The sequence below is a fragment of the Musa acuminata genome, chromosome BXJ1-1 (assembly GCF_036884655.1).
Source record: "Musa acuminata AAA Group cultivar baxijiao chromosome BXJ1-1, Cavendish_Baxijiao_AAA, whole genome shotgun sequence".
Taxonomy (NCBI): domain Eukaryota; kingdom Viridiplantae; phylum Streptophyta; class Magnoliopsida; order Zingiberales; family Musaceae; genus Musa; species Musa acuminata.
In genome coordinates this window covers 8,961,487-8,985,923 of record NC_088327.1, presented here as the reverse complement: position 1 = coordinate 8,985,923, position 24,437 = coordinate 8,961,487, and the positions used below count along the sequence as shown (strand labels likewise).

At 35.4% G+C, this 24,437-nt stretch overlaps 1 protein-coding gene and 1 pseudogene across 3 annotated transcripts; both read left to right on the top strand.

Moving 5' to 3' along the window:
• The first annotated feature begins 3,916 nt into the window (after nt 1–3,916).
• LOC103994451 (protein MODIFIER OF SNC1 1) lies at nt 3,917–22,395 on the top strand. 3 transcript variants are annotated; one of them, XM_018827486.2, is made up of 11 exons: nt 3,917–4,111; nt 4,346–4,496; nt 5,161–5,307; nt 8,705–8,784; nt 10,766–10,840; nt 10,931–10,975; nt 11,110–11,485; nt 11,656–11,752; nt 16,611–16,688; nt 16,818–18,496; nt 19,467–22,395. In XM_018827486.2, exons 4-11 carry the CDS (start codon nt 8,753–8,755, stop codon nt 21,954–21,956), a joined length of 4,872 nt encoding a protein of 1,623 aa, XP_018683031.2. In that variant the 5' UTR covers nt 3,917–4,111; nt 4,346–4,496; nt 5,161–5,307; nt 8,705–8,752; the 3' UTR covers nt 21,957–22,395. The 3 variants fall into 3 exon arrangements, with proteins under 3 accessions (XP_018683031.2, XP_009413065.2, XP_009413073.2); XM_009414790.3 differs by lacking the exon at nt 4,346–4,496; XM_009414798.3 differs by lacking the exons at nt 4,346–4,496; nt 5,161–5,307.
• A 263-nt stretch (nt 22,396–22,658) lies between these two features.
• Nucleotides 22,659–23,680, top strand: LOC135679035 (S-adenosylmethionine synthase 1-like; annotated as a pseudogene).
• The last annotated feature ends 757 nt before the right edge of the window (nt 23,681–24,437 follow it).

Here is a 24,437-nt window from a genome sequence, read left to right as displayed (position 1 = left end):
CAATACCCACTAGGGAAGGATCCATTAGGGTTTGATAGGGGACCTCTATAAATAGGAGGTATTCAGAGCAAACCTGGAGTTTTGAGGAGCGTCGTCGTAGCCCTACTGTGTGGATCACCGCTACAGAGGAGGACCTTGACCTCTTTCACCCTCTCCTCAGGATCTGCAAGTCAACAAGGATATACGATCTCCCTAGGTAACACAATCTAGTTTTTCAGTTTCGCGGATTTTGCGCACTAATCTTCGCACGACGACGAACATCTCTTTGGGAATTAGGGATTTTGTTTTCTTGTTCTTCAATTACGCATGTGATGTCGCCCCCAAAGATTTTCCCAACAGCCTGGACCACAACACTATTATCGTTGGTTGCTGTTGTGGACAACATTCCTCCGCAGGTGGTAGTGCTACATGCAATAGTTGCCTTATGTGTTGTCATTATTATGCATGGCAGCGATGTTGTTTGCAATTGGCTGCTGCGATGATCTACTGATCGACATATGACATCAGCAGGCTATGTCGCATGACTTGCGACTGGCTGTGTTAACGACATACAACATAAGCAACAAATGGGTTGTGCACCGTGATGGTCGTAGGTATTGCATGACGCTAGGCGACACCATGGTTGATAGCCACATCGAGGGTCATCGACCTGATAAGGAGTCGTAGTGGTCGAATGATGGACAACGATAGATGGTGGCAATACTTTCTTAGACCGAAGGTGACCTTTGAACATCGTCTCATCACCACTATAGGGTCGCCATCGGTGAGGACTCACGTGGTTGGGTGCATGCGTGGCCACGATATAACACAATGGTAGCTGTGAGAGAGACGAATTATGGTTATGGCTTTCACATAAGAAAAAGATCATTTTACCCTTTTGAATGATTTAATTACGGTCGATATCCCCTTATGATAATTCTACTTTTCAAAAATTAAATATTTTTCAATATATATCTTGATAAAATTATAGTTTTACCATTCAAAAATTAAATATTTTTTATTTATGTCCTCAACTATAAAGTTGATAAATTTGACATGCTTTAATAAAACATTTGATTGAAACATAATTTTAGCCCAATTTTTGATAAATTTGTTTCTAAATTAGATTTTCACTAAATCTAATTTTGATTTAGTTGGCTATTGGGTCTAATTTGGGTAGCCCAAATGGTTTAGTCAAATTCAAATTATTTCAATATGGTATGTCTAATTAAATAAGATTAATTGGTATATTTAGGTTATTTATAAAAATTTTAAAAATATAAATTATGGATTTTTTTATAGTTTTCTCATATGATATATTAATAATTTTGTTTGTTTGTGATATTTAGTGAATATTATTAGTAACTTATATTCTTCAATTTTATCTAACTAGTAGTTGCTAAATATAAGTCCGGATGATAGACTTATCAAATGTGAATTATAAGAAATATTTTACCTTTTATATGATATTTTAAATTATATTTTATATTATTGTATTGATTTTATAATCACCAAAGTGGTCTAGATTAATGACTTATAAAATAACATTAAAGAATCGATCTTAAGTGATATTAAGGAAAATAATATTCATAATTACACACATAATTAGAAAATTTAGATATTTTCAAAGGAAATATATTTCAAATAATTATTTGAAGTATAATGATACTATTTTTGATATCCTTATAGTTTAAGATTATATACTCAAAGATAGTAATATTATTATATAATAATGGTATTACTCATTCATAAATAAATTTGAATGAACACTAAGGACATTAATATTTCACCTAAATATGAAATATAAAGGATATCAATAATTTATTACATTTTGAAAAATGAAAGCATTAATGCTATTTTATATTTTATAATGGTATTTTATTCCATAAACTCTTATACTTTTAGTATTAGAGCATGTGTAGTTTATTATATCTTAACCCGATATTACTTATTAAAATATTCATAAACTTGACTAATGAAAGTATTATAAAATTAATTAATGAAATGTATGCTTAAGAAATATCTAATAGGTTCTGTGTAATATTTATAAGAATGATAATCGTAAATAACATTAAGACTTCATTGCAACTAGTGCTACAATAATATTTAAGGGCCATAGAAGATAAGTTTAAATATGTTGATAAGTCATTAATTAACATATTAATCAAGAGATTTATGATTACATCCTTGATATGATAATAAGGTTGTAAATTTTAAAGGATTAGATATGAATATAGATGAGTCTTTCCTCACATAATTCATTCTTAATTTTCTTATTTCTTAGTTTAACCTATTTAAGATTGATTACAATATAAATAAAGATAAATATGATTTGAATAACCTAAATAGTATGTGTGTTTAGGAATAATTATAATGTTATGTTAGAAAAAAACTCATAATGTTTTGACTAATAGTATTATGATACATGACATTATAGAAAAAATTAATAATATTATGATACATAAAAGGAAGTATAACATTGAAGACATACAATCATATGACTTGTATTTATAATCAAACTTAATAAAATATCATTATATTTATTATATTTTATTAATTTATTTAAAAATTATGATCATATATAAATTAACTTTTAAAATTTTTATAATTCAATTATATAATTTTTAAAATAATTTTATTTTATTTATATTTATTTTTTAAAGTTTATTTTATATCTTACCAATTAATAAACCAAGTAAGAGAATGTTAGATTGTATGTCCTTATTTAATTGGATAAGATATATTGATTAAATTTTGAATACGATTATAGATATTTATTTATAGTAAAATTCTTTATTATATGATCTTGATGAAAAAGAATCTCTGCTTATCTTAAGCTCGATGCTCTTGCATACAAATGAACAAGACCGCATTAACATATAATATATGTGATTTTATGTATATTCTCATTACTTTCTTGAAGGATAGAATAAGAGGAGAATGAGAGTTTAGCCTTATTTATACATATACAGGATTGGATCGCGGAATGAGTTTTTATATTAGAAAATATTTTTAAAATAAAATCAAAAGGTACACATATTCTAATTTTTGATATATGATATTGATATTAACTTTTTTATAACTATAATATAAACATAAAACAGTAATATGATTATAATTTTATGCTTATAATGCACCAAGAGACCTCAACATTTTAACTGTCTATTTTAATTTGAATGTTAATCTATTCACGAACCATGCGGGACAGGTGTATTATATGCTTGTCAATCATGTTGATAATAATTTTCACTTCAAATGTTTATCTACTCCAACCCATGACTTATTTTTATCTCTTTAGAATTTATCGTTTTACATCCATGGAATTCGATCATAGCGTTTAAGTCGAAAGTAACAAGAACATTGAATGGAGATTGAGTCGATATCATGGGCGGTTTCCAAGATGCCAAGTTTCTAGTTTTTCCTCATCCTTATTTTAGAAATATATAAATAAAATTTAAACTTTTTAAATGTATAAAAAATTCTCATAATTTTAATTTATAAGTTTTCATCAAAGAAGTCAAACTAGTTTGGTGTTAAATCAGACCGATTACATTGCTTTTACATATAGTCACACTATTTTTTTTTGGGTCGATTGAACTAATTATTAATATTTTCTGTTTCTCTCTTTATTTTTTTGAAGTATATTTGTATCAATATATATATATATATATATATATTATAGTGTTATTTTTATACATTTTTAATTTATTTTAAGCTAGTTAAAAAAATAAAAAAATATTACAACATTTTTGTGTAGGAAGAAAGCGAACGGCTCCATCATCGACCACGTGGCAATCATCAAGGCCCGTAGGATACGCAAAACATGCGCATCCCGTGCGTCGGTGAAAAGGGGAGGCCTTTGCATCCGCCTATTATACTCGTTGCACACAAACACGGTGATCGACCACTAGAGACGTTCCATGTACCCCTCATTCCTATTATATTGCCTTCGCTGCCCCTCTTTCTTCCTCTCCTCTGTCTCCTCCCGTCTCTCTCTCCTCTCCCCACAGCCCCTCGCGGAAGCCTCTTACGGCGGCGATTCCGCATCTCTTGGCCCTTCCGATCGCTCACGGCCGCCGTGATCTGCCGGAAAACTCCAGGGACTTCGTCGGCTCTCGACAAGTTTGACGAGGTACGGAGCGGGATGCTTATTCTTTTCTAGGGTTAACGGTTCCCTTGGGGTTTGTTCTATGATTCGGCCTGGGAAAACCAGCTACAAATGGCTATTATTGTGGATCTTTTTATCACTGTGGTTGTCTACTGTTTGGTTTAGAAATTGATTACGTCTGATTGAGTTACTCTTAATGATCGTCTTCTGTGACTCATATCGTTCTTGATTTTTTTGATCTATGACGATTGACTTCAGTTACAGATGTGGAGATCTTTTTCCGCAATTTTTTTGGACGAATATGAATTAGTTATGCCCGAGAAAGGGAGAAAGGGCGGGAGGCTCTTTTTATGTATCCGAATATGACAAATCGTTGACGTTGTTTCCACGATATAGGCCCTTGGTACATGTAAGTTAATCTCCATCAATCAACTAGGCGATCCATAAGATTCTTAACCATCAATTAGGTCTTTTTGAGCACGCTGTCTGAAAAAGGAACTAGTCATCAATCGTTGGGCTTGGGAAGATAACGAAGCCATTGGTGACACATTCTGGAACATTTGGTTATGGTATTAAGATTTGAACTATTGTTGAAGAAGTAGATTGCATCATTAAAATGGCATTTTCTTTAATCCAAATATCACCCTTAAGCAGCACCTAGTTTCTTCTCAGTTTTCTTTTCTTAATTTGAAAATGTCTTAAGATATGGTTTCTGGGGTACAAAATTTATAAATGATGATGAAAATAGATTGCATATTTGTCTGAATCCATTTCCATTGGATTTGGATATAATTACATAGTATACATTTATCTTATAACTATCTCATACCTATGGTATACATTTATCTTATATTTGTACCCAGTTTATCTTGTAACTCTTTTAGAGATATGGCTTGGTTTTTTTTTCCATATCCAATATCTGAATTCAAGATATGTCTTCTATTTCTGACTTGTGCTTGACTTTTTGCCGGTGATATATATATGATTCATGCATCTATTTAAGTATTTATACATGAAATCGGATTCAAATCCGTATTTGTCATGCATTTTATCTTTGTTGTTGTTCGTGTCAGGTCAACCCACTGCACGAGGTTCTCACCAGTGTGGGTCTAGATACTCAACCCTGCAAGTAGAGAGGCTGTTTCTGTAGCTTTAAGCTACCACCAAAAAAGAAATCTCACATGCTATTTGTTTTTTAAATTTACAAGTGCTGATTAAAGGTGTATATTGTTGTGTTTTTCTAATGTCCATTCTGTTTCAGCCATTTTAATTATGAATTGTGTGGGTAAGCTTGTAATTATTTGATTTTTTTTTATTGCTTCACACTGGCCTGAAATTTTATATCTTCAATGTGTACATGTACTCTAATTTTATTTCTATTTTTCCAGCGCAGGGTAGCATATTTTAGTGTTAGATGATTTGACCATATCAAACGCTTCTGTTCCAGTGTTATTAATCATGAATTAGGTGTAACATGAAAAGATTATAGGCTTTATTACATGTTCTGAGAAGGTTATTTATACGTTTAGCAAGAAAGTTACGCTCTAATCCCCTTATGTGTCTAAATTATGCTATCCATCAGTACACTTCCGCAAATATTAATATGCATGTACATATTGTTCATATAAAAGGCTTGAATATTTTCAATAGCATTAAGCTCTGAATAGTTCCAACTCAGACATGAGAAAATGGAGTGCTAGAATGGAAGATCCACATTATTGAACATGATCTCATGCATTTTACATAATTAGAGCTCAAACTCAAGTCTTATCATTGTTTATTACCATTGTGCTTGCAGTTATTATTTTATAATTTCAGGAAATGAGGAACCTTGTCTTTTAGTATATAAGCATTTGCTTTTAGAACAATGCACCTTAAGTCACAGACAATAAGAAAGCCTCAGGCCTCATTGGAGCCTTGCTTGCCGTTTTTTTGAAATTGATGGCTTCCCTTGATATAGTCCTGTTTTCACTTAAGACAATTATGACTTATCTATGATTTGTAGTAATTGAAGTCAACATGGTTTCCTTGAGTGACATATCTTGATCTGATCTGGTAGATCTAGATCTGGATGTTGGGTTTGCTTATGATTGATTTCTCAGCCTTCCTGTTAAACCACTTGTGGCTTAACTGGGAATCGATGAAACCAGATTGTTGAACAACAAGAGAGAAAAAAAAAGCTGGAAGCAGAACATGACTGTGGGGAGGCTATTTCAGCTGTTGTGGTGATCTAACAAGAAGAAGAGGAGGTCTTAGAACAAGGAAAGAAGTTTGTGAAGTGGGAGTAGTGGAAAGAAATGAAGCAAAAGAACCCTTGTATTCTCTCGATCTATACCTTTCAATTGTTGATGACCGACTCTTTGTGATTGTTGATTTAGCCTCATGCAGGCGACAACATACACAGGAATAACCTATGGGAGTTTGCAGTGAGAAACAAGTAGGATTGGGAGAGACTGGAATGGGATGAACTGGGCAAAATTTGAAATTAGCTAATGCTTGTAAAATGTTTATGAGAAACATTTTTCTATTTTAAATCTTTTTGTGTACAGCATTTTTGTTGCAGCATATTATAAAATTATGATTCTTTCCAATATTTCCTATTTTTGTAATTTGTAACTTTAGTCCTAATATATATATATATATATATATATATATATATATATATTCTCAGCTTGTTAAAATTCAGATTCTAGAAACTGTAGCTGATCCAAATGTCAACTGTAGTCCTTTGAACTTTGGTCATAGTTTCACTGGATATGATCCAATTGATTATGACTGTAATTTGACATGGCCTACTCAATTTTGGTCTATAACTTTGCTAGATTACTGGCAGTGACTAGAAATAGATTAGGAGGTTCTTGCTGATTCAAAGATTTTTCTGCCAGCATTTGTTGTTGTCAGCTCTGGCTGCTATTTGTGGCAGATGCAGATGTGGGATTCTTTTTTCTTTTCTGGAGGTGGAGGAGAGGATAGTGAATTAGAAGTTCAGAGAAGAAAATTAATGTTGTTGTCAGCAGCTCATGTCGCTTGTTGATCATGATTATTGGAGATAACTGGAGACTGTCTGAGATTTTGGATCTCGATACTGACCATTATGTGGTTTCAATGGTTATTGGATTTGCAAGCTCTTCCCTCATCCATTATTATTATTCTAGATCATATATTTCTATCTTAAATCTTGTTAGTAGGTGAAAATACTCCACAATCATTCTTTAAAATGGAACCATCAATTCCCACGATACAACTGTCCAAATCTCATTTGTACTTTGCTGGAGTGGGGGGATGTGGTCCAATGACTTATATATTAAACATGAACAAGGCAACTATAACACTGTGGACCAAGTTCATTTTGCCAGTGAAGTTGCCTGAATTGAGACGTAGGAAGGGTTTGCATGCACCATCAACCATATTGAATAAATCTTAATTCTCAATTTAATATACTATTTTCTTATGTTTCAATTCTCCAAGTTATATTTTATTACTTTAAAATTATTTTTGGTTGATCTTAATTGACTGATCTCAATCCTGAATCCAAGCCCATCCCCTGGCCTTGCGGAACTTGTATGAGATGTTGCACTTTAACTGACATTTCATGTGATATATACTAAACATACATTTTTTCTGTCATACTATTTACTGTGACAAAAACAAAACATCAGTGCCAAAAACTTAGAAGTCACGGTTTTTCTTGTTCGGTAGTCACTGCATTGCCAGTGTCTTCTCCTAGTACTGATTGAAGAACATTTTATGTTATAGTGACATAATTTAACTGTAAGAAAATGAGGCTGCCATTTATCCTTTTCATGCTCTCGTTTTCGCCAACCCTACCATCTCATCAACTCACCACTCAAGCCACCACCTTTGCCTTTGATATTATCAAACCCTTGACCACTATTGTGTTTTTTAATATATAGCTTTCTTTCTCCCATCTATGCACTTTAGTTTTCTGTCTCTTGAATACATTTATGTTCTTGTCTCCTTTGTGGTCTTACTCCCCATCCACCTACCATAGACACCAACACCTTAGTGACTTATCAGTTATCACTATTACTCTTGGCCATCTTTATTGGTAATGTCGCTCACAATATTTTTACCATGCCACTTGATCAATTTGCGCATCCACCTGTTCTGCTTAGTGGCAATGCCACTTCCACTATTGCCACAGTGCATTCTTGTTGTCCACCTGCTTTTTTGGTTATTTTTCATACCTACTATTTTGACACTATTGATAACAATGGCGGCAAAGAAGTTGAGGAAAACCGGTGATTGAGTTATGTTACATTTCTTTTTCTGATAATAAGAAATATAACCTCGCTGCTAAAGGAATTTTATGATAGTTTTTTTTAATTAAATGAGGTTTTTGTGGGCCAAATTGCAGATGTTGATAATGTAGGAACTTTATACAATACAACAACAACAACGTAGGGAATTTGTTGGACAAACAAATTTTTTATTAGGTTCTCTAAAAAAATCTTGGATTAAGTCACTGTGTCAGATGTTATCTGAAGCTTCATTTGATTCTACAAAAAAGCAAAATAATGTCAGGTGTATTCATCGATATTCTTATGCAAAAGTACTTCTTTCTGTTACTAATGATGAAGTTATTTTTTATTTCAGGTGGTGATTTTCTATACGTTTTGATGATCCAAGAGCTTTCACTGTCTTATGGCTTCAAATACTCTGTCTGGAGATCGGAGGTTGATGTCTTACCATCTGGATTTTGTTTTTTTAATCCATTTTTCATTCAATACTATTATGCATTGTATATAACTCCTGGGTCAAATATTTTTAATAATGAGCCAAGCTCTATTGGGTGAGTTCTATAATTTGTTTGGTATTGTTTGGGATTAGGATTGGCAATCTAGACCAAGGGTGATATTGTTGGTGTATGTAGGATTGATCAATCAGATGACGTTGGGATTGATTGACAAAATAATTTGAAATAAAAAATGATAAACATTAGATCAAACGAATGATTGTAAATTAACTATATATGCTAAAATATTTTTTTAATATTCCATAAGATATCTAACTTCTCGATAATATCATAGTGCAGTCTATAAAGAAAAAGAAGGCTATGCTATAATTATCATGAAATTAAAAGATAGTCATATCAGACAAAGTTAACTGTTATATATGATATACAAATGATCTAAAACCTATCTGCCTGCATTACTCAAGATGGTGGTGGTATGGCCTTGCTGCCTCTTCAATTACCATATGGATAAAGGTAGTGCAAAGATAGGTAAAGAAAGGAATGCCTGAAGAGAGTGCTTACAAGATTTCAAATTTATCTTGATTTTTATGGTGTTTTCCTTCTTTGTCTCGACATTTCTTTTAGGAGGACAAGAAGTTATCCTTCTTGTTTCCTCTGCTTCCATCTTTTGGCTCTCATGCAGTGGTGGATGGTGGTTGGAAAATGTGGCGATGACAAATGGTTAATGTGTCAATGACATCTCCTCTTTAACATTATAGGCACAATTTCCATGCTTCATTTTTGTTCATCATCTTCCTTCATATCTTCTACTCATACAGTCCCCCTTAGTGATAGTTGTCATCCTCAGCCAACTCCTTTTTTCTTTCAAGGATGACAGGTGGACAAATTAATTGGACTTGGTTTATACTGCCTGAGTATGGTTGAATCCAGATGATTTTTTAAAATTCCAACTGATATTGTCATAATGCAAAGAAATCATCTGAATTTGCACCGAACCATATTAGGGTAGGTTGATATGACAAACTATGTTTGATAACACCTAAAGCTGTGGAATCAGCTTTGGTTTTTTCTAATGGTTTTAATTCCCAATCTCCATTCTTTCAATAAGTAGCATTATGATTGTGATTACTGGTGTGTAGAAGTATAGAGACTCAACCTTTATTAGAAACCATTAACAGTGATTTATAATTGCTCAAAATTTGACGAGTGTTATTGTTCTCAACAGAAATAGATGACAGGAAAGTATTCATTACAACTTCTTGTTGTTGGGAGAATTTGTCACAATTCGGCTAAGTTAGACCCTCTTTTTTGCCCACTATCATAGTTACTTTTGGTTGAACTTATATAATTTCTCTGTATATAGTGTATGTGCCCTATTCAGGTCACATGCATGTGCATTTGGATGTCTGTGCCATTCTGCTTAACAAAAGCTGTGTTATTTTGGTTGAAGAAGTCTTGTGTGATGAAACCTTCAACGCTTAGTTTTGATGTAAAAGTGAAATTGTATACAACACATATAATGGCTAATATGGTGCTCTTTTATTTTGCTTTTGGTGTAAAACTAAAATATTGTACAGCACATATACGGACTTCCTTTGGCTATTTGAAAACCTGAACTCATGACGTTAGTATACATTGTTTATGCTACAGAGTATTGTAATGGAACTATTCTGAAGGATGACTATAAGTACTATCATTTTTCCTCTGGGGAAAATGCAAAACCCACTGACTGGCAATGCCCACTTACTGTAAATGATATCTTTTGTGTAACAACAGACAAAGAATTGTACTGACTTGTTCATACCTTGCAGCCTATTTGCTTGTTATCATGGTAATAGAAATCATCCCTTTTTCTTTACTTACAATCAAGATTGTCTTGTCCTGTTTTTCAGTACTTATAAGTGATTTTTTTTGCCATAGCTGCACTAATAGATGATCAATCTCTACAATTTACTTGTTAGATGGGCTTCTGCACGAAAGTCGGGCATGACTATCTTGGGCAAAGTACCAAAACCCATCAATTTACCGAGTCAAAGGTAAAAATTTATTCTTTGTACCAAAGCAAAAACTTATTGATGTATGTAGCCCACAATATCTAAATTATCTTTTTTTTATCGCCTTTGAAGGTTGGAGAACAATGGTCTTGATCCAAATGTGGAAATTGTTCCAAAGTGAGGCTATTGCTTCATTACATTGTATTACTTTCATAGTATTTCATACTGTTGTTTTTTCATAGTTCAGTATAGTCAATTGCAAGATTTTCTAGTTTATTCTAGTAGCAATATGACTCTGCTTCATATTTTAGGGGTACACTTACTTGGGGAAGTCGATCATCTTCAGCAACTCCAAATGTCTGGAGTTCATCAACATTACTATCACCTAAGACTGATGGAAGTACTGGTTCACCAAGTCACTATAGTGGTCGCCCATCATCTGGAAGTGGTACAAGGCCATCAACGGCAGGTAGTGATAGGTCCCAAGACCCTTCACCCAATGCATGGGGTTCAAATTCACGGCCATCTACAGCATCTGGATTATTGCCATCGAACCAAACACCAATTGTTTCAGCTCGTCCTCGAAGTGCAGAAACAAGGCCAGGTAGCTCTCAGTTGTCTCGATTTGCAGAAAATTCATCAGAATCTGCAGTTGCATGGGGGGCTACTAGAACTGCTGAGAAATTGGTACTTCCCTAAAAGCCAATCTGTTTGATGCTCAAATCTCTAGAAGGCATTTTTTTGCAACACCTGCAATTGTGCTTTGATGTTCATTTTTAGCAACATCTGCCTTCTATATCCTGAATCCAAACTTAATCCCTATTTCTGGCATGCAACCTGACTTTGTATCCTTTTAGGGGGTTGCATCATCAAAAACTGATGAGTTTTCCCTCAGTTCAGGAGATTTCCCAACACTAGGCTCTGAGAAAAAATCCGAGTCACACAGTCCGCAAGGTGATTACTTTTTAATCTTTTTCTTGTCTGTGTATCAAAGGTACTAAACGTTGGATCTAAGTTGTATGTTGATTAGTGCACTGCAACTTTGAATAGTCTAGTATTCTATATACTATGTATTGTGTTAAGGATTAGCTTGTGTGTGTCCTTGGGGCATTGTGGTAGGTTCTGCAATGGGTTGCAACTTGTAAGATATACAATGAAATTTCATTAGATGATTTTAATTCAGACTTTTTTTAAAAACTTTTGTGTATGATAGAAACAGAGCTTCTAAGTCATGTCATCTTTTATTTTATTTTCTTTGTCATCTCAGGAACGCTCTTTGCAAAGATTGGACAAATTGTTAGTTGACATACATTTTGCATGAAAATTTTTTGTGCCTTTTTAAAATTGTGCCATTTTTTGTTGGTGATAGTTTAGAGAGTTGGTATAGCCTTTAGTTTAATCTTGAATTTATTTTAAATCATGTTGGATTTCATGGAGATGTTCTTATTGGAAAGGATAGTAATCATGAATACCAACTTGTCCGTCAATATGATGTTTAGCTGTCAGCCACTAGCAAAACTAAAAGAGCATTAAACTAGTTCACGATTAAATTAATTTTAGCAGAACTGAAATTTAAAAAGGCCAACAGAAGTACCAAGAACAAAACTTTACTATTTGAAACAACTAAAATGGAACAGTATATTGATCTTTTAGAAAAGGCTATTGTTCAGTGCTTGTCCTCTTTCCAGCAACCACAAAATTTTAGAGATTCCGTTCTCTACTTTATGAGCTCAATGTTGTTGCTTTTGCATGAAGCATTTTTCCCTTTATTTGTGTATGAGACATCATAATGTTCTATCGTTCATTGATATTTTGTCTCAAACACTAATTGGCTTTTTAAGGGGTGTAATTATGACTTTTAGCTACTTTTTGTGTGTTAGACAATAGATCTAAGCATTTTTAGAAGTCTTTATTATATTATTTTTGTTGGATGAAACATTATTTTATACCATTAAATGCTAAGAAGCTAGGCCTGACTGTGGTTTGAACCGAACCTGAACTTAACCGGGTCGAAACTAGAACCGAATTGACCTGGCAGTTTGTAGGTCCCAAATTGAACTGGAATTGCTGATTTCGAAACTAGTGGTTCAGGTTCCAGTTCCAATTCGAACCATCAGTTTCGTAATTTTAAATTAATTTTATTATTCGTAAATAAATTTATGATTTTTTATTTTTAAACATTTGAATTAAAAATAATAAAAAGTTGGCGGTTCGAACTGGAATCACCGGTTCTGGTTCCAAAACCGGCCCATACTGGATTGGATCCGATTCTTGGTTTGGAACTGTTGGTTCTGGAATCGTGGTCAGGCCTAATAGAAGCTCTTCACTTAAACAACTAAGAAAAGGGTCATTGGTGGAGACCTTCATATGGTTTTCAAACTTAAAAGAAGCATCTAAATGTTATATAGAAAATGCAGCTAGATTCATAATATTAAGGTTCGATGAGTATGTTGCCAAATGAACATGAAAAGTGTGTGAATTCAAGTTGACAAAAATCAATGGCGTTCCATGATGGGTTTGCATAAATGATCAGTGCTAATGACTCTGCTAGTAGTTATGGGTGAGCTTATTAATGATTGTTATTATTAGAGCAAGGTTTTATGGTGTGATACGACAGAGAAAAGAGGAAAGTATGAATAAACTTTAAGCTAGAACATTTAGTATGGTGGTTTAAGATTATTTAGATATCAAACATTGCCTCCACAATAAGGATACTCTTTTGCAAGCTAGGCGACTAGGTTTTTAAAACAATATCTCTGCTTGTAAAGGTGAGGCTATGGCAACCCTGCATTGGAGGGGCCTTCACGCACTACCTAGACTACATGGATTACTGAACTTGTTTGTTTTAGCGTAAACTGAGTACATGTTGGAATAAGATTGCATACCATGCATTAGTGGGAGCTTTGTCTATATAGGTCTGCCCCTTAGTTATATAACTGGTTGGAAATGCACTGTGCATAAAGGTTGTTTGAAAGGAAAAAAATTATGTTTATTGTATTTTGGAAGATCGTTCTATAAATATTGGCTAGATTACAAAATTGAGGAAATTTTTTTAAAGATGTATAAAATTTAAAAAAAATGCTAAAAGTGCTTCAAGTATATGACAAGGTTCAAGATTTATGATAATTCTCAGAATAAGCTGGATATTGAGGATGAGGAAAATTAATTTTTCTTCGAATTACTAAAACTAGTGAAAAAAGTGAATTTAGATAAAAGATGAAGATTAAAAGATACTTGTTAATGATATACAGATTAAGGAAAGACTGAGAAGTTATTTTTATTTATGAACATTCAATAAATAACTTAGCTCTTAGAGATAAATAATAGTCTTAGGTCTAACAATTATGGATTTGTTTATAAATTTAGAACAAACAAATGAGGTAGAAGAAGCTTTAAAGATGAAAATAGATAAGAGTGTAGGATAGATAATAATCTTATTGATGTTCAAAAAAGTTTGGGACATCAAGAGAGAGTTTAGTAGACTAGTTTCTTCAATAAAGTTTTAGAAAAATAATAGATGCCCTATGTATGAAGAGTTATTTAGTATCAACATGTAAAAATAAAGGATATATCTAGAACTATTTTAATTATAGAGTAATTAAGGTAATGAATCTCATTATAAAATTTTGAGAAAGAGTAACTAAAAATGTTATGAGAAGTGAAAAAATACATCTAAGAATCAATTTGGTTTTATGCTTGGTAGATGCAGAAGCTATTTATTTATTAAGGCAATTAGTGAAGAATTATAGTGAGCAAAAGAAAGGATTGTATATGTTTTCTATAAGCTTTAAAAAAGATAGAACCCCTAAAGATTTATTTGATGAGATTTTAAAAAAATATAAATCTACTAATTACATGTACCTTGAAAGATTTGTATGATAATATAGGCACTAGTGTTAGAACTGTAGGAAGAATTACTAGCGAAGACTAAATAAATGGGTAGTTGGGTACTAAGAAAAATTGCAAATGTAGTTAAGATGGATAGACAATTAGTTCGAATAAGAGTTTTAGGTATCTTGGTTCGATTATAAACAAAGATATAGATACTCTTGACTTAACTAATAATATTGCTTCAAATAGAGCTCAATGGCATTAAAAATCTATATAACCAACCCCCAATAGTTGGGATATTATATAACCAATCCCAAATGCATATTATATGTTGACTATGCTCAGATCTTGCATTAGTGGTATCCTCATGCATTGGCTAACCCTTTTTATGTTGCCAAATTTTTTTCGAGTTAAAGAGGAAATCTAATGAACCATGCCATGGTTATAACTTCTAATATGTGAATTCATTATACCTGTTTATGAATTTAGCCTTGCAGAAATAAATAGTGGAAAAATTAGTTGTATGGGAGAATTACCTTTGCACACTTGTGAGGTAGGACTTTGATTATAAACAAAGATATAAATACTCTTGACTTAACAAATATTATTGCTTTGAATAGAGCTCAATTGGCATACACAATCTATATAAACCCCAAATAGTTGGGATATTACATCTTGTTGTCTTGTATATTATAGTTTGACAATCCTCAAAACTTGCATTAGCGGTAGCCTCATGCATTGGCTAACCCTTTCTATGTTGCCAAATTTGTCTCGAGTTAAAAAGGAAATCTAATGAACAACACTCTGGTTCTAACTTAATATGTTAATTCGTTATACATGTTTATGAATTGAGTGTTGCGGAAATAAGTAGGGGAAAAAATGTTGTATGGGAGAACCTTTGCACACTTGTGAGGTAGGACTTCATTTACTTCTTGTCTGTGATATGACAGTTATATGCACTCTTTTTGTCAATCACCTGCCATTAGCAGACTGGGAAAATATTGGTCGTAGCATTTAAGATGCCATTTGAGCAAATCTGGATAATGAAATAGTAATTTGGAGAGAAGGATAAACTCTGTAAGATGTATTTCTTCGTCAATTATTTTGCTATTTAATGTCAAGATGTTGACAAATATTTAGTTGTGTTTCTTTTTGGCCTCTATTTGCTGTTGAGCCTTTGTGGTGGTTGAAAACACACCGACAATTACAATGCCATAAATACAGTGGAATTAAGCTTAATTGGTGCTTGTTTTTTATTATATAACTTGTGCAATGGGTTGTCACCCTTCTGCACTCACCTTAGTTTTAACTTTTAAGTATTACTTATTACTAAACATCAGTAAATTACAAAGCAACCACAAGTAGGTCACATAAAGAGTAACCTGCATAATAAATATTTCACAGGTGGACAAAACGTCATGACCTAGAGCATTATCAGTGTAGGTGCAAAACTGCTGCATCTCATGTGGGTAAATGTGATTTGCCCATATTCGTAACCTAGAATAATTTGTAATGATTAAGTCAATCTATAGTACATGTTTGAGTTGATTTTTAGATTGGCCTTGTCACAATGTAGTTACAGATGGGACCGGTGGTATTGTGAAAGCACCATGATATGCAAATTAAAATAGAATACATATCACAGGATCGTGGTGATCAAGTTCAAAACTTATATAAGCTAGGTCATTACAACCATGGATCAAGATGTATCATCTGATATTTTTTGTCCTTGTCACATCAATGTTCTCAAAATTGATTTCCTGCATTCTAATTTGTTGTTCAGCAGACTTCTTGCTTTTTTCTGATTGACATCATGTGTTCTGCATTAGTGTTCTTTCCCAAATTCAGTATTTTTGTGGTCCACACTTAGCTTAAGTTTGTTGAAGCTAAAGAGAATTGAATGGGAGAATTGTAAGTAAATGGATATCTTTTTACTTCACAATGCCGAGAAGGTTTTTTGATCAGTGTCTCTCACTACCAGGTCACAATTCCCAATCACCCTCTGCTGCTGCTTCTGGTGCATCGAAACCCAATGAAAAGCTAGAACTTCCTGCGAGTGGTAGGTTGCTGTGACTTTATAATCCTCTGGAAAGCACTGTGCTCCATTCATTCACTAACTTATGCTTTCAGTTTCTGATTTGTTTACTCTTGTCTCATTACAATGTGAAATCTGTTTTATGAATTCCAGGAGATAGTTTTGTGGATAATGAAAATGCTAGTACTTTCAGAACAGAGAGAAATTCATATGTTGAAGGTGGTGGTGCTTTACTAAATCAAAAATGGCTGAATAACCCACAGCAGACACAGCCATATCAAAGCTCAAAAGTGACATCTCATCAGTTCAATTCTTGGCATCGTCCTTCAGTCCAGCATCCTGATGGGGTTTGGTATAGAGGAGGGGCAGTAGGTGGCCCATACCGACCAGCAGGTCCCCCAGGCTGTTTTCCTGTTGATCCTTTTACATACTGTCAACGTCCATTCCAACCTAATTCTGAGGCTATTCCAAGGCCAGGAACTGGATCGGGCACTTACCATCCTACAAATGGAGAGACATATCGTCCTCAAGTTGTTCCAAATTCGTACATGTTCCCTAGTCATTCTCTTATTCCAGCTAGACCTGGGCCTTACCAAGCTTTGGGTCCCTATGATGGATATCATAACTATCATCAAGCAAGCTTTTGCAGTTCAGGTGAACAACAAATCCCTTCAACAGAAGTGTCTACTCGGCCAAATTTGTATGATGAATATCCTAATCATAATAACAATTTGACCTCAGTAGAGTTTCTGAATATCCCTGGTCGAGATGATTCACAACTGACCAAGGAACCAATATTATCTGATAGAGCTTGTGTTCCTCATCAAGGGCACTACAAAGTTTTGCTAAAGCCACATGATGACTTGAAAGATAATCACCCACAAGGGAAGGGGCAATATGGTTCATCTTCTCCAAGGCATTTTGATTTAGAATTCAAACCAGGAGATTCCAATTCTAAGGAGGGTGAGCTGTCCATAGCTGGCGGAAAGAATGAAACAACAAAATCTGTTACTTTGACTGATTGCCAGGCTCCAACCGAGCTAGTTGGTAATCATGAAGAACAGCTTTCAAAAGTTGGTGCCACTAACTTGGGAAAAAATAAGTGCAGAACATCCGATGGCCTGCTGAGGAGAGAACCAGGTATTACAATTCCAGTGGTTCAGGATCAGAAACATTATCCCATTATGAGAAAGAATTCTGCACTGATTGAAAAGATAGAAGGCTTAAATAACAAAGTGAGGAATGCTGATAACCTTGATGTTGGACAATTGCCACTTAGAAAAGAGCAAACGAAACAACAGAAGTTTGCCAATGCAAAAATTGAACGTCCTGCACAAGCTATTTTCTCTGATGCTGCACCTACTGAAAATGCTTCTACATCTAGTGTTACACCTATGTCTGTTTCTTTTGAGGGGAGTTCCATAAATGGCCCTATATCAAGTACTATGGTGATGCCTGTTTCTTCTGATGGTGGTTCTATAAATGTAATTAATAATTCTAATGAATTTATTGATTCAGCAGTTGTCCCTGGGACATCAGAATATCAAGATTTTGCCCTAATGAAGCCTGATTCTTTGATACCTGGTGAAGCAGTTTATTCACATGTTCCAAAAAGGATCATTTCCACACGAAGGAATAATTATCAAGCTAAGCCATTATTAGATAATCAGGTCGATGGTGGATTGACAAGAGAATCGTCTGGAAGAGATTCCACTGTCATTCCCGTTGAGAAAAAAGTTGCAGATGGCCCAGTCTCCGGGATTCTTGATAATCACTCTTCTAAGGAGACTGTTTTGACATCCTCTTCAGATCTACTTGATCACAGAGCCCAAGTATGTAGCTTTTATTTACCTTGGCATATAGAGAAATTGTTTGGTACACAAAACAAGGTGATAGTTCTCCATCTCATCACATGATAGCTCAGGTTTCCATGTTGAATAGATTAAATTAGATTTTCAAGGAAATTTACATCTCTTGATTTGAGCATTGCACACCTTCCAACAATTTGTGATTATTACTGCTGCTTGATGTTTTTGGATTATATACAGATGCCCACAACTGACATATTTTGAGATGTGTCTGCTACAAAAGTTGGCTTGTCTAATCCAGAAATGTTGGTGTTTTTTCTGTGCTTGGAGTACATGAACATGCTCAATTTTATTGCAAATTTGTACATGTGTATGGTGCAAGCTCATCATTTTATTAAAACAGACTTAACTGGTCCTTCCAAGGGGTTTGTTAACACACAAAACAAGCCTGTGTGTCATGTTTGATTTGAAAGAATATCTGGATAAACGGTGAATAGGCCTGTGTTGTTTGACATTGTCAATAGAATCGTGAAAGTTGAACATTGTTCTTAACAAATCTTATGTGATAAAGAAAATAAAATCTGGTAGAAAGAGACAACAATAGAAGTTGCAACACTTGGTTGAAAAGCATCATGCATATTTTGAACATGTTTTTGAGAGAGCTAAATACATTTTGTTTCAGCAAGATTATTATTTTGGTGCCATATATGACATGGACCTAATATGCTTATGTTCAGCTTGTTCCTACTGTTTCTATATGATTTGTGCAAAAGAAATATATTGTATCCCTATGGAATTAATGAGGTTGCTAGGTTGAAGCACAAATATTAGGTGTTTCAAATACTAGAGAGAATTATATAATCTATGAATAATGACAGGATTTTGGTCATAAATTTGGTGAAAATTTCTAAGGATTGTGCTTTGTCTTGTTTTTTCAAGGTCTTAATTGTGTCAGTTAGTAGTTATAACATCACTTTTTTGACTTTTTTTATAGCGTGCCAAATTAAAAGAGATTGCTGCTCAGCGTGCAAAGCAACTGAAGGAGGAGGAGGAGGAGAGAACAAGGGAACAAAAGGCAAAAGCTCTTGCAAAGTTGGAGGAACTGAACAGACGCTCAGCAGCACAAAGTATGAATCAAAAATTGAATGATGCTTTTTCCACAAGAAAGAGTGTGCAGCACCAAGAGGAATCTAGAACAGATATTGCTCAAACTGATGCTCTAACGGGTAACCCTCCAGGTGGTGTCCTAGTGGAGAATGCTGACATATTTCTCCAGGCAGGTGATTGTGATAACAAAGAACATGGAACATCAATTGCTTTGCCTTTAAATACGGTTTCACATCCGTCATCACTGGGGCACGAGACAAATACTACAGAAATGACAACCCATAATATTGGTTCACAGTCTCATGTGAGTGTTGGTTCCAAGCATAAACAGATGGGACATAGAAGAAGACAGAAAGTTCCACTGGAGAAAAGTTTAGGAGAGAAGCCAATGATGGAGAATGTGGGGTCAAAATGTCTAGATGAGGTTGTGCAGGAAAGAAGCCCAGATGAGAAGCCAGTCACTGCTGGGAACAAAGAGAGTCCAGAAATCATTGATGAGGTCAATACACCTGCACCAGATAGTGCTATGTTGCAACATAATGGGGATCCTTCTCTTCAGCACAAGAAGAAAAACAGTAGGAATTCGAGGAATAAGAACAAGGATGAGCCTTTAATGACTTCTAGTTTGTCCTTTTCAGCACATTCCCATGAAAATGTTGAAGAACGTCTGAGTGAAAGTTCCAAGTCTCATCCACCGGCATCTATTACAGTGACTTCATCAGTGCTTGCCCAAGTTTCTCCTGAAAATAGTGGAAGTCAAGACGCCAGGGATGGTGTAGTGCATTCCAACCAAGGGTGTTCAAATATTATTGAGGAAGTTCATGGTAGGCTGAACAACCAATGGAAACCCCAACCACCTAGAAGGCCAGCCAGAAGCCAGCAAATTGTTAGGAACATGGAAAAGGTCCATGGAAGTGAGACTGTTGTCTGGGCACCTATAAAACCTGCAAATAAGAATGAGCAACCTGAGGAAAGCAGTCAGAGTAGTATGATGGGAAGTAACTATGAGTCTTCACAAAGGAATGAACATGATTTACACAATGGTATGAGAACAAGGAGGGCTGAAATAGAGAGATATGTGCCTAAGCCTGTAGCCAAAGAAATTTTACAGCATGAGAACACACGAAAATCTTCATCCTATGTTAATCAGTTGGCAACGGGTGACGTGCCCAATGAGTCTTACACTGATTCTAAAGGTGTTAGAATAGGTAAATTTGATGGGTCAGAGCCTCGGAGCACTGACTTCTTTTCTAATACAAACGGGGAGGATAATAAGCCTAGCAAACGCGGTAGGGCACATGCCACTTGGCGGCAGAGGAGTTCATCTGAATCTACATTACCTTTGCAGAATTCAAATGAAAGCTTGAGTTCTTCCGACACTAGTAAGCTTTTTAATAGGCCTTCTGGTCAGCATCAATTATTACCAGAACAAGTAAAATCTGATGGCTGGGAGAGCAGAAACGATTCTCTGGTGAAAGATTCAGGTGTCCTTCCTGCTGTGATTAAGGATCAGGGAGTAACAAGCAGGCAAAGAAATCAGCAAGTTCACAGACCTAGAGGAAGGAATTATGTCACGACTCCTGATCATCAATATTTGCAGCATGGAATGGATGATAAAGCTGGCGTTGGTTCTCCCATCTTGGATATAAATGAGACTGATACAAGAAATTCTACAAAGGATAATAAGAATGCTATCACTGAGCATATTAGAACTCAGAGTCACTGGAAACCAAAGTCTCAGACTTATTCTCACAATCAACAGCAGGGAACCACGGGCAGTGGAAGTCAAAGAAACCCTTCTCATGATGGCAGGTCCGAGAAGTTCACTTCTCCAGGCTTTGAGAGTAATTCTTCATATAACGAGAATGATAGTGCCCTGACTGAAAAAGATCATGTAGTCACAGATGCTGGTCATAAAGATTCTATCAGAACTGAGACAGGTGCTAGTAGTTCTGATCCATCAAAGGAGCAGATTCACATCCCAAAACCAGATGTGCCAATTGATACTGCTTTACCTCCAGAAAATATGAATGCTCAGCGACATGGACATCGCGGTGGGCGTTTTAACAGAGGTCAGGAAGCAACATATAGAATTAGGGATTCAATGCTAACTTCTGGAAGATCAAATGTGCAGAAAAATGGCGACAAGCGAAAGAACAACTCACACTTGGGATACCAGCCTGTGGGTTCTTATAATAAGCCAAGTGATATAAGACAGTTGGACTCTCACATTGACCAAGAAGCTCAGAGTCATCATGCTTCTAGACAGAGGTACAAGGAACGGGTTCAGACACAAACAAGAAACCCTGGTCACTTCGTTAGGCGGGATAGTGGTGCCACTGCTCATGTTAATGATTCTTGCAACAGCGAAGAATGAAACATGTGACAGGTGCATGCATGGATCCGTTTGTGCACAGCCGTCACAACAGGCTCTAAATTTTCTGCACGTATGCTTGTGGGTAGTGGATAACTTGTGGAGTCGGGTGAAGGTCAAAGTTCGAATCAGTCTTATTTAGTTGTCAGCATGTTGGAGTCTGGTGACCGGCTTAAATCCAAGGACAATGACTTAGTATGATTTACTGTCTTCTGAAACTTGTTGGTTTTGACTTGCTTTTAGTCCCACTCGTTAGATACAGCTTCAAATTTTCGTTGAGGTAAAATTTCTTCCTGCCATGGGTATGCTTGCTGCCGCAGTTAGTCTTACCTGACACATTTGTTGTTTAACTACTGTAAGTCCAATCCGTGTGCCCTATGTGGAACCTGTGTACAGAAATAGACTTACGATTAAGGTGTTGCATTGTGTTTTTCTGTTTTCATTCTTCTTGATATGATTTTGGCACTACTCACATATGCATAGCAGTGGTGTTGCATTGTGTTTCTCTGTTTTCTTTCTTGATATGATTGGCAATACTCACGTATGCGAGCAGTGGTGTTGCATTGTGTTTTTCTGTTTTCTTTCTTCTTCATATGATTTTGGCACTACTCAGATGCGAGCAGTGGTGTTGCATTGTACTTTTCTGTTTTCATTCTTCTTGATATGATTTTGGCGCTACTCACATGCGATCCAAGGCCCCCAAATATGGAGGTGCTTTCTTTGTTATTCACTTCTTTTTTACTATGAATTGTCAGAGTATGATTGATGTAGGGACAAAATGCCTTAACGATTTGAAGTTTATATGCTGTAAATCTTGGTTGATGCACTCTGCTTAATCTTGATACTAGAAGCTTGTCATTACCTGTGAAATGATTGAAAAGCCTCACCGAGGTCCGGAAGAATGGAACTTTCTCCTGGTTGCAGCCCGATGGCAAGACGAAGGTCACGGTCGAGTACCGCAACGACCATGGCGCCATGGTTCCTATCCGCGTGCACACTGTTCTCGTTTCCACCCAACACGATGAGACTGTCACCAACGATGAGATCGCCGCAGACCTCAAGGAGCATGTCATCGAGCCGGTCATCCCCGAGCAGTACCTGGACGAGAAGACCATCTTCCGCCTCAACCCATATGGCCGTTTCGTCATCGGCGGACCCCATGGCGATGCTGGGCTTTCCGGCCGCAAGATCATCATCCACACCTACGGCGCCTGGGGGGCCCATGGCGGTGGCGCCTTCTCCGGCAAGGACCCGACCAAGGTTGACCGTAGCGGCGCCTACATCGCCAGGCATGCAGCGAAGAGCATCGTGGCCAGTGGACTCGCCCGCCGCTGCATCGTCCAAGTCTCTTGCGCCATTGGTGTTCCCGAGCCCCTCTCGGTCTTTGTTGACACCTACGGCACCGGCAAGATCCGTGACAAGGAGATCCTGGAGATTGTCAAGGAGAACTTTGACTTCAGGCCGGGGATGATCACCAGTAACCTTGACCTGAAGAGAGGTGGCAACGGCAGGTTCCTCAAGACAGCAGCAGCCTATGGTCACTTCGGCAGGGATGACCCAGACTTCACCTGGGAGGTGGTGAAGCCTCTCAAATGGGAGAAGACAGCTGCTTAAATGATTGGATATTGCCATCTTTCAATCTGCTACTGCTACTGCTGCTGCTGATTCTGTACTGGGTGTTCATGGATCTTTGAGGTACGTGTACTGGATGTTCATGGATCTAAAGTCCCCTTGATGCTTGCACTGTCTGTTTGCAGCCATGCCAGACTGCTCCTTTGTTGTCATTCTTGATGTACCACAAGTGTGACATTACAAGAATCCAAAATTTCTGGTAGCTAAAATAATTTCGTGGGATCACATAATTTCATATATAAAAACAAAATTTCGAAATGTTTTTAATATTCTTAACATTCTCGTAGTTTTAGAGGGGTATTTGACAAGAATATATAATGATACATCATAATATCTCAATTATTTAATGTCAGTTACATACATCTCTTGTCTATTTGAATATTTATTTATTTATGATTTCTAGAGAATCCCCCTTTTCTCTTATTATAAAATAATATTCTTGATGATAATTTAAAATATATTTAAACCTTTATAATGAATTTTATACCTTCTTATTCTTAACTCTCCCTGTACTCATCATACCATCATCTTTTCTAAGTGCAATATATCTATTTCATGTAATATTTTTCCTCTCATTTTATCCTCTAACAACTAAACATGATTGAACACCGTATGCTTTCTAAAACTTTTTCTCTTTCTCCATCAAAACCATAAAAACATTGCTAAGTTATAAGCTGAGGTAGAAATAAAAGAATTATAATTAATGTAAAATTATACAGAGCTCATGAACATGAATCTTACAAGATTATTTATATAAATAATTATAATATTTTTTTAGTACATATTCATTAGCATTTTGTAAGTTACATCCCCATCGAATCCTTCTATATATCAAAATTTGTAATATGCTAG